The 11,477-nt window shown below is 39.8% G+C and overlaps 1 protein-coding gene across 1 annotated transcript; it reads right to left on the bottom strand.

Moving 5' to 3' along the window:
• Positions 1-281: 281 nt before the first annotated feature.
• LOC110113145 (pentatricopeptide repeat-containing protein PPR5 homolog, chloroplastic) lies at positions 282-10,688 on the bottom strand. The gene is made up of 3 exons (XM_020845584.2): positions 10,547-10,688; positions 3,480-3,778; positions 282-1,482 (listed from the first exon to the last, which is right to left on the bottom strand). Exons 1-3 carry the CDS (start codon positions 10,647-10,649, stop codon positions 421-423), a joined length of 1,464 nt encoding a protein of 487 aa, XP_020701243.1. The 5' UTR covers positions 10,650-10,688; the 3' UTR covers positions 282-420.
• Between the last annotated feature and the right edge of the window lie 789 nt (positions 10,689-11,477).

Here is an 11,477-nt window from a genome sequence, read left to right as displayed (position 1 = left end):
TGCTATGTTCGCGTATTGCTAGGTATTACTCAGTATTTGCTCAGTATTGCTCGTTATTGCCGAACAAAATCGATAAATACCTAGCAATACCGAGCAATACCTAGCAATATTGGGTTGTCATGGATTTAAAAAACGCACGTGCGACATACCCACTCTTCGCCGGGTCGGGTCCGCGGTTTTGTGCCTGCTACACGGCGCGTTCTTAGCACTCGCCGAACGTAGCTCTACGTCCGGTCACCGGACCAAATAAAAGTTCCATTTATTGACACCCCTAAATCCACTTGAGAAAAACAAATAAAAACCTACTAAAAATAGGCTAACTTATGTATAAAATTACAACAATGAAGATTAAAAAGAGCCAAATTCTCAAAATCTAATGGCCAAAAAAAAAAAAAGTTTTCTGAATATACAATGCAAACCCTAAGAACTCATCTGAACTGAACCCAAAGCTTCCACAGCCCCCAAAAAAAACTTCTTGTTAGGAACAATACCCTTTTGATCCATTCTCTTGAGCAGTTTATGAACCAGTTCCTCTATGTTAGCTTTAGTGTATGCCTTGTAAAGCAGCTTATAAGTTGAAACATTAGGAACAAAGCCTTTCCTATCAGCAACTTCTAAAAGCTTATCTGCTTCAAAAGGCAAACCATTCATGCAATACACATCAAGCATTGCATTCAGAGTAGAAACCTGCAAATGCTTCTGATTTCCCATAACATCATCAAATATTTCTCTAGCACTGGAAACACAATCACAGTAACCATATGTTGTTATCAAACATTCATAAGTGACATAACTTGGTTTGAAGCCTAAATCATTCATCTTTCTGAAAACAGATTCAGCCTTGTCCTTGAGCCTCGCTTTCCCGTAATTCGATATCATAGAATTGAAAGTCGGGAGAGTCGGTTTCGCCTTCGAGCGCAACAAACTCTTAAATACTTGCTCCATCTTCGCAAATGCTTGTTTCCTTCCATATGAATCAATGAGAAGATTGTATGTTATTGTGTCGGGTTTGCATTGATTGCTCTTCATTCGAAGAAGAATCGTTTCCATTTCTCGTAGCATTCCGTTCTTGCCGTACGCGTCCATGATGCCATTGTAAGTATATATGTCGGGTGATATGAAGCTTGAATCAAGATCTTTAAAGATAGTATCTACTTGCTTCAGATCTCCAGCTTGAGCAAAAGCTCTTAGAAGGATGTTGTATGTTACTATGTTTGGTTGGCATCTCTCATTCAAGCCTTTCATCTTCTCAAAATAGCCATAGGCTTTGCTTAAAGCTTTTGATTTGTCACGAGAATGGAGATGAGCAGTAATCAATGAATTGTAGACTGAAGTGTCTGGTTTGCATCCACTGTTTCGCATTTCGGAGAAAAGCCACATAGCCATTCTTGTTTGGCCTTTCTTGCCCATAACTGATATTAGTTTTGAGTAGATGCCATTGTCTGCAATGTACCATCTTTGCTTTTGCATCCATCTGAACACCTGAAAAGAAGTTTTGTTTACAGAGTATAGACTGAAAAATAAGCTTTTCACATATATAATGTTTATATTAGGAATGATAAGCAAGAAGTATTAACAAGTTAGATACATTTCAGAAATTTTAGATGGGACAAAGAGCATGTTTTGAAAATGAACTTGGAACATTTGATTGAAAAAAAAAAAATCATAATTCAAAAGCTTTGCAAAGGCTAAAGATTATATTTTAGAGAAAAGAAAACTCAAATGACTAGGATTATTATGTATAATGTTAACAATAGGAATTACAAATATGCAAGCATTAACTAGTTTGATACTTCTGAGAACAGCGCAAAGAGCTTGTTTTGAAAATGGATTGAAATATTTGATTGAACATTAATATTGTAATAATTTCAAAAGGTTTGTAAGGGATCATTTTGTTGTAAAAAAGTTGAAAAAGTTGAATATTTTATATTCTGTTTTTTTTTTCATGAAATTAATAATCAATATGCATTGTCGACTCCACAAACACCTTCAAAATTTCTTAGAATAAAGGATTTTATTTTCAAACTCAAATTTTGCAAAAAAATAGTTTTTGCATTTCAAAACCATATTTTTCATCTACAAGCAATCAAATGAGATCAAAGATGGTTCTGAACAAAGTAGGGATTCTTGATCTTCTCTCAAAAACATTGAGCATGAATTCCATGAAGCTTCAGGACTACATGGATTACAAGGGTACCATAATGATGTAATCTGCAGGAGATATGAGGAGGATATTTATGAAAATTAGAGGCCTAAACAAGAATATATGAGTAGGATAAGTTTGGTATACTTGCAGAGCATTGTTATGTGCTCTAACAATCTTCAGCAACATATTATTTGCTCTGAAACCCATAGATAACTCTGTCTAAACCATTAGCATAAATTTGTTCCATCACATATTATTTATATGTTACACACAAGATTCCCACAATTATAACTTCAATACAGCCACATTTTTTCTTTAATAAGATCTCATTTTATCTTTAAAAAGATCAATTCCATATTTAAGGTCTTTTACTATCCACGCACTATTATATGCATTTCAGCACATAAAAATCTTCATTTGTTCAATGAGAACCACTTGTCAATCAATGAAAAATAGTGAAAAACTGCAGTACTGTGTAAGCAATTATAAATTTTCATTGCTTCATGGAAGTTGACATCAGCAAAAAAATAATGTAAAAAAAAAAGAAAACAGCTAAAACGCCATAAATACATGAAAATTTCTCGAAATGAAAAGAAAATACCATAGCAACCCCAGAAAACAATCTATATATTCTAGGCGTTACTTCAAAGTACAAACATAAAAGGCAACATTAGATGAGCTCTTCTGAGACCAGTTACATTCACATGACAGAAATGTAAAGAGTGTTCAATACATGCGGAGGGAAGAAAAATATCATATATAGTCCTTCCAATTTCTCTATCTAAGCTTCATCAGAACAAACAATTCAGCTGGGCATTTTTTCATAATAATTAAAAAGAAGTGAAAGAGGGTAAACGAGAAAACTCTTAGAGCCTAACTAAGATCAAAAGGCAATCAATTGGACTCACAATATAATAAGCAATTATAAGCCATAAAGGTGGAGGTGTTGATAATGGAAGTATCGCAAATAGGACTCGCAGAGCCGACACACTGTTCCATGATCATTAAGAATACACCATAGAGGGGGAAAAAGTTTTGTTCACTGAAAATCAATAGAGACTAACACTGAATTGGGCCCACAAAATAATTTGAGTTCATTCCTTAAAAGAATAATTTGTGTTCATTCATCAATAAATAATAGTCAATTATAAGCTATGGATCCCCAGTTATGAATTAATGTATAGTATGTTATATTTTCAATTTCTCAATCTGAACTCAATCAGACCAAACAACCAAATGCTTGAAAACTATCAAAATATACAAGCCAAGGCATCACAATAAGGATCTACAGAGATCAAGCAATTTTTTCATAGATTCACAGGAATGTGCTAACCTCAAGACACTGCAGCCACTTGTCTTGCCTCCCCAGCTCCTCGAAGAGAAGGAAGCAATGCTCTGTTCTCACAGTCCTTACATACTTGTTGAGTGTGGTCACCAAAGGGAACTTCTCATCACCAACCTTTCGCAATAGCACCCGCACAAGCTCGTCTACCTCTATTGTGGACCCTCCTCCATTGGACTTCCGCTTTGGCCGAGTAGAGGTGGTGCGGATATTGTTACTTATGGTGAACAATGCACTATGGAACAATGGTACCCTTGGGCCATGGTGGTTGGTGCATGGCACAGCATAAACTATTTTGAAAAATATATATCATATCATTAATGAAGAAATATATTTCACAGAGAGTAGCATATAATACTCATAAATGCAATTAGTCATCAAGCTTCCAGATGGTATATCATGGAGAGTGTCCAGTTTGGATGAAAATTTGCATCAATTACAAGAAAATGGCATATTTCATGCAAAACTAAAGAGTCAACCTCAGAGGAAAAAAGACGCAGTATTTCTCAGAACAAAGACTATGCCAATATAATATAAAGGACAGAAAAAAATGCTGAAGCAGACATCAGGATGTTTTTTCATTACTACTGGCAGGGCTCGTATTGTCCCTAAATGCAGCCTAATAACATCAAACAACTAAGCAATCAACATATAAAACTCAAGATGGAAAATGTTCAAAGAATGACTTACATTTCTCATCGAGTTGTTGAGAATATATAGAGATATACAAGACTATTAAAGAGATATTTTCCAATTTCAAATGTAGGTGGAAATTTCCAATAGAAAGCAGAAAAGTTACAATAATTGCATAATGATGGTAATTAATTATTCCACTAATATGCTTCTTAGATCTTTTCCTTTGGATACTCCTCAAGATGGAACTTTGGACGGCGTGTCTAATCTTGAAGCTTGATGTAGATAAGCGAGTGCACGAAAGTGATTTGATGAGATCATCTACTATTTAATCCTTAGACGATAAATGTGTCACATGAATGGCATTACAAAAGGGGGTGTGGGAATTGCTAAGGCAAAACCATCAATACAATAGGAATGTGGAATGGAGACATAAGATAAGAGAAAGAGACCAATTTTGATAATTTGTCCATGGCCTCTTTAGGAGTATCCATTCTTTGAGGTGTCTGCGGTGGACTAGTAAGATGATAGATGCTATTGGTAGATAGGAACATGCCTAAAGCTTGATACTTGCCACCATTGTCACAGTATATGATGATAATTTTACAATCAAAGCATTTTTTTCACTAAGGCCTTGAAGATGATGAAGATATCATAAACAAGAAAATTTTTATTCAATGGATAGTCCAAGATATTGATGCAGCTCCCATTAGTACCGGCTCCTGCGGAACATCTTACCGGCATAACAAACTCTGACAGTTATCCCTATCTAGTTTTCTATTTCTGCTTACAGCACTACCGTTTTCTTTTTAGTTGCTTAACTAATTTTAGTATTGGGAAATAGAGAAAGGTTACATATAGCTGAAACTAAAAGATGTACACAGTTCTTGCTTATTATCCAATATACCAGTACCGAAACTACACTGCCCTGTAGTTTCTTCTATCATTTCTTTGCTTACGATTCCTTCCAGGTCTTGTCCGATCCAGCAGCTTGCTATCATCTGGTATCAGAGCCAGCTACCGGAAGGAAGAGGATGACCGATCGTGGTAAAGAACCGGCAACCGAGGAGGCCCGGAGTTTAGAGACGTTGTGGGCAAACCAATCCAATATCGTCCGTCAGCTGGACGATTTGGCCGCCGAGATACAGAGGCTGTCCATTGAAATGCGCCGCGAGTTCAATCTCATACGGGCAAGACAACAACCGCAGCGGAATGAAGTTCCAACCAATCGCACAGTGCAGCGAAGAGGAGTGGTAATTGGCAGGCAAGCCCGCAGAGATGCAGGAGCTACACAGGAGACTTCAGATTCGGAGGAGGAGTCGCCAATATATCCAGGAGCAGAAGTATTTGATTCAGGAGATGAAGATGGAGGAAGGCCACACCACTTGGAACATCTGAGGTACCGCCGCCCTACTCATTACCAACAACGCCAAGGAGAATTTAAGGTGAAGCTTGACATCCCTTTTTTTGACGGTCACCTACACATCGAAGATTATCTCGACTGGGAAAAGGCTGTGGAAAATTTTTTCGATTATATGGAAATCGAACCCGACAAGCAAGTGAAATATGTGGCTTGTCGTTTGCGGGGAGGTGCCAGTGCTTGGTGGTCTCAGGTTTTACAAACTAGGCAGAGAGAAGGAAGAGGGCGAGTGCGGAACTGGAATCGAATGAAGCAATTATTGAGGGCTCAATTTTTGCCTACGGATTTTGAGCAGATTTTATACATGCGGTATCAGCACTGTGTGCAAGGATCACGCACGGTGAGCGAGTATACCGAGGAATTCAATCGGCTGAGCGCCAGAAACAATTTAAATGAATCGGCAAATCAATTAGTGGCTCGCTATATCGGCGGACTGAAGGAGAGCATTCAAGACAAGTTGGAATTGAATTCAGTATGGTCTTTGTCACAAGCCGTCAATTTTGCCTTGAAGGCCGAGATGCAACAATCCAGGCAAGGGAAGGCGCCATTCACCCGTAGGCAGTGGGCTGAATCAACACCTGGGTACAGCAAAGCTTCATCCCAATCTGGGAAGACTCCTCAACCCGTGACTAATCCCTCCACTACTCCAGCCAGCTCCAGTTTGGATCAAAAACAGCCGGCCAAACCAAAGCAACAAAGTAGGGAAAATCAATATGCTAGACCTTCTACGCTCAAGTGCTTTCGTTGCTTCCAGCCCGGTCACAAATCAAACGAATGTCCCCAAAGACCTCAAGCGCACTATGCGGAAGGAGAAGAAGAAAGTGAACCAGTGGATGCAGAAAATGACGGGGAAGCCGAAGTGGATGATCTGATAGCTGATGACGGAGAGCCTCTGATGTGCATTCTAGAGAAATTATTATTAGCTCCCAAACACAGTGTACATTCACAGCGCCATGCTCTTTTTCGGACCAGGTGCACCATCAACGGCAAAGTGTGCGACCTCTTAATAGACAGTGGATGTACCGAAAATGTGATCTCTCGCTCAGTGATTCAAAGTTTGCAATTGAAAACTTTCAAAAATCCTAGTCCGTACAAAATCACATGGGTCAAAAAAGGTATTGAGATTGGTGTTACTGACTCATGCAGAGTCACTTTTTCCATTGGAAAGCAATATGTGTGCGAGGTTGTGTGCGACATCTTGGAGATGGATGTTTGCCACCTCATATTGGGAAGACCGTGGCAGTTTGATTCCGGTGCTGTCTATGATTGTCGGGCCAACGTCTACTCCTTCGATTGGAAGGGTCGCCGTCTTAGACTATTGCCCAACTCCCCGGACAACAAGTCCTTACAGTCGGGGACAACGAAACAGCCGGCCTTGCACATAGTCTCTGGATCTACATTGCTTCATTGCTGGCGTGAGCCCGCCCCATTGTTTGCTCTATTACTGGCAGAGCCGAACCCCTGCTCAAATCCAGAGACCCTGCATTGTGATCTCCAACGCCTGCTACAGCAATTTCCGGAGCTTACACCAGGAGACCTACCAGCGGAACTTCCTCCTCTCCGTGACATCCAACATCACATAGATCTTATTCCGGGTGCGAGCCTTCCCAACTTGCCACATTATAGACTTAACCCGAAGGAGCAGCGAATCCTTCAGGACTTGGTCGACAATCTGCTAGAGAAGCAATTTATACAAGTAAGCATGAGTCCCTGCGCGGTCCCGGCATTGTTAGTTCCGAAGAAAGATGGAAACTGGCGGATGTGTGTAGACAGTCGGGCCATTAACAAGATCACCGTGAAGTATAGATTTCCGGTGCCTCGCATTGAAGAGTTACTTGACCACTTATCGGGATCTTCCATTTTCTCAAAGTTAGACTTACGCAGTGGCTACCACCAGATCCGCATTCGTCCCGGGGAAGAGTGGAAGACCGCCTTTAAGACACCTCAAGGCCTGTATGAATGGAAGGTCATGCCGTTTGGGCTTTGCAATGCCCCCTCCACTTTCATGAGGATGATGAATGAAGTATTGAAGCCGTTCCTCGGGAAGTTCTGTATTGTTTATTTTGACGACATACTAGTCTTCAGCACCTCATGGCAACTTCATTTGGATCATTTGACAACTCTGTTTAATGTTCTAAAACAGCAAAAATTATTTCTTAATTTATCTAAGTGTGAGCTTGGAGTTTCCACCGTATCATTTCTTGGCTTCATTGTTTCTGAAGAAGGCATTAAAATGGATCCAGTGAAGATAGCAGCCATCACAGATTGGCCTACTCCACAAACATTCACTGAGGTGCGGAGTTTCCACGGCCTGGCGAACTTCTATCGTAAGTTCATTAAAAATTTTAGTATTATTATGGCGCCTGTGACGGATTGTCTCAAATCTAAGATTTTTATGTGGACGGAGGAACAACAAAACAGTTTTGATGAAATTAAAAGAGCTCTCTGCTCAGCTCCGGTCCTAGCTTTACCCAGCTTCGAAAAATTGTTTACTGTTGATACGGATGCGTCGTCCACAGGAGTAGGCGCTGTCCTCTCACAATCGGATAAGCCTGTAGCTTTTTTTAGTGAGAAATTGTGTCCGTCTCGTCAAAAATGGACGGCTTATGAGCAAGAACTATATGCTATTATTCGGGCATTGAAGCAGTGGGAACAATATCTCCTCCACCAGGAGTTTATACTTTGCAGCGATAATAAGGCCCTCTCCTACATCAATAGTCAAAAGACAGTTAACCGTATGCATGCGAGGTGGCTGATGTTCTTACAAAGATTCACTTTCACCATTAAGCACAAACCCGGCGTTGCCAATCGAGTCGCCGACGCTCTAAGCCGGAAGCGTCTTCTGTTAGTACAATTACAGACTCAAATTACAGGCTTGGAGTGCTTAAGGGACTTATATGCGGAAGATCCAGATTTTGGTGAAATTTGGAAGCAATGCGAAGTACAACAGCAGGTGGAAGATTATTCCATTCGCCATGGCTACCTTTTCAAACGAAACCTTCTTTGCATTCCTGTATCATCGTGGCGCCAGCAATTGGTGAGGGAAACACATGCTGGAGCACTTGCAGCACACGTAGGGCGGGACAATACCCTTCGCCAACTTCAAGCTCGGTTTTTCTGGCCACGACTGCGACGAGATGTATTTCGTCTCGTAGAAAGCTGCCCAGTCTGTCAAAATTATAAAGGGGGAGCCCAAAATACAGGCATATACATGCCGCTTCCGGTCCCAGATTCAATTTGGGAGGACCTCAGCTTAGATTTCGTTTTGGGGCTGCCGCGAACCAAGCGAGGGAATGATTCTATCATGGTGGTCGTCGACAGATTCTCCAAAATGGCGCACTTTGTCTCTTGTAAGAAAACTTCTAATGCCTTAAGCATTGCTCACCTTTTCTTTGATGAAGTTGTTCGTTTGCATGGGCTTCCGAGGAGCCTCACATCCGATCGCGATGTCAAATTTATAAGCCACTTTTGGCGAGAGCTTTGGAAGAGGTTGGGCACCGAACTACGACTCAGCTCCGCATACCATCCACAATCTGACGGACAGACGGAGGTCGTCAACCGGACTTTGGGTAGCATGCTACGTTGTTTAGTCCAGGAGAATCCGCGGCAATGGGAGGACGTACTGAGTAAGGCCGAATTCGCTTATAACTCCATGACGAACCGATCCACAGGTAAAACTCCTTTTAGTATTGTTTATACTAAGTCACCTAATCTTGCTCTCGACATCGCCGTCCTACCGAAGTGCAAGTCGTCATCTGCTGCCACCTTTGCTGATACTTACAAAGAGATGTTGGATAATGTCCGTCAGCAAATCCTTAGCTCCAATCAGCGTTATAAGGATGCAGTTGATGCTCACCGAAGGAAAAGTTTGTTCAATGTCGGAGATTTGGTGATGGTTCGTCTAAGGCGAGAACGCTTCCCAGTGGGGACTTACTCCAAGCTTTCCCGCCGCAAGATAGGACCTGTTCCTATCTTAGCCAAAATCAACGATAACGCATATACTGTAGCGTTACCTGCTGACTGCAATACTTCCCCGACTTTTAATGTCTCCGACATTTGGGCGTATAAACCACCAGACGACGGCATCATATCAGTCAGCTCGTCGGAGTCGAGCTCTTCTGAACCCGGGGAGGACTGATGCAGCTCCCATTAGTACCGGCTCCTGCGGAACATCTTACCGGCATAACAAACTCTGACAGTTATCCCTATCTAGTTTTCTATTTCTGCTTACAGCACTACCGTTTTCTTTTTAGTTGCTTAACTAATTTTAGTATTGGGAAATAGAGAAAGGTTACATATAGCTGAAACTAAAAGATGTACACAGTTCTTGCTTATTATCCAATATACCAGTACCGAAACTACACTGCCCTGTAGTTTCTTCTATCATTTCTTTGCTTACGATTCCTTCCAGGTCTTGTCCGATCCAGCAGCTTGCTATCAGATATACTTTGTATAGTGATTGACAAAAGTGACATATTAGTTGAAGAAATTATAGGGTTGTGCGGGTGATTTCCACGCAATTAAGAACTGTATTTCAAGAGGCTAATAAGTTAAAATAGTGGAGGTAGAACATGAAAGTTTGTGACTTTTATTATAATTATAAGCAGTACAACAGAGAGTTGATGACAATAGGGATGATAAATCTATACTGTAATGGAATGAAATATTCGAGAATTGAGATTGACAGATGGCCTAATCTATGCTTCCACCAGACTAGCTGGTCTTAACATTGATAAAGCAACACATGAAGGTGCAAGAGCAAAGGGATATAATTTCAGCCGAGTAAGCCATTAACAACAGAGATAATTTCATTTCAGTAAAAAAACCAAAGCAGCTTGAAGGAAGAGACACCAGCATTCATTCTTAGACCAAAAAAAAAATCACCGCATCTCATTTTTCCCTGAAAAAAAATTAGAGCCAGAGACAGCTGAACGGAGAAAAATCGAAAGATAAAACTAAAGTTACAGTACAAATCATAAATTAGGTAAATATTCTGATATCATACCGTAGCTCTCGAGCTCAATTGATCGACGGAGTGAGGGCGGACAAACGCCGGAAAGAGTACCGGAGAGGGCGGAGGAGGTATGAGTTGATTGGAGATAAAACATCGCGAGCCGAGCGTGGCTTGAAATTTTCAAACCGCGAGATTAAAATAGTCGAACCGGACCGGACCGGTGGATCATCAGCTATTTATATTGTAAAAAATGCAATATTATTATTTAAAAATATTATATAATTCTATTAATTTTTAATATTAATTTTAAAATTGGTTTAAATATTAAACTATAATATTCAATTTTTAAAAATTAGCAATCACAACATATCTTTATTTTTATTAATATTTAAGGGCTATAAAAAAATTATTTATTCATGAATAGCTTGTGAGGACATAAGAAAAATTGTCCTTTCATGACCACCCTTAATTGGCAATTGTTAATTTGTCTTATTGCTTCTTAAAATAATTTTTCTTATTGCTTCTTAAAATAATTTTATTATATAAAATAAAAAAAATTATATTAAAAAATTGTTTTAAAAAGTAATAAGAAAGTTATCCCAATTAAAGTCTAAGAGAGAACATATGTACTATGACCTCTATCTCTTTAAATCCTTCGTTGGAATCAAAAATCGTGCACTGGCAATTAGTGACAGGCAACTAATGTGGCTCATTCAATTATTATAGGATTATGAGGCATATCTTCTTTCCCCGACACTACTATTTTGTGATAATCAAGTTGTTATACACATTATAACTGGTTATTCTTTTCATGAGCGAATCGAACATATCAAAATTGACAGCCACTTCGTAAAAAAAAATGAAGGCTCCATCAAATTCATGCCCCTAGGACAAAATATTGGTTCACTGGCATGTTCGCCAAAGCATTGCCTCAAGGCCCTCTACCAGCTTTATTATCCAAGATGGAAGTCAAGGACTTTAT

The sequence above is a fragment of the Dendrobium catenatum genome, unplaced genomic scaffold, assembly GCF_001605985.2.
Source record: "Dendrobium catenatum unplaced genomic scaffold, ASM160598v2 fragScaff_scaffold_875, whole genome shotgun sequence".
In the NCBI taxonomy this organism is placed as follows: domain Eukaryota; kingdom Viridiplantae; phylum Streptophyta; class Magnoliopsida; order Asparagales; family Orchidaceae; genus Dendrobium; species Dendrobium catenatum.
This window is presented reverse-complemented; position numbering and strand designations above follow the sequence as displayed.

Coding starts and splice junctions, on each gene's coding strand:
- LOC110113145 (XM_020845584.2), bottom strand. CDS start 10,649: ATGTTTTATCTCCAATCAACTCATACCTCCTCCGCCCTCTCCGGTACT. Junction 3,779..10,546: donor AATTGAGCTCGAGAGCTACG/GTATGATATCAG, acceptor TTTTCAAAATAG/TTTATGCTGTGCCATGCACC. Junction 1,483..3,479: donor AGTGGCTGCAGTGTCTTGAG/GTTAGCACATTC, acceptor ACTTCTTTTCAG/GTGTTCAGATGGATGCAAAA.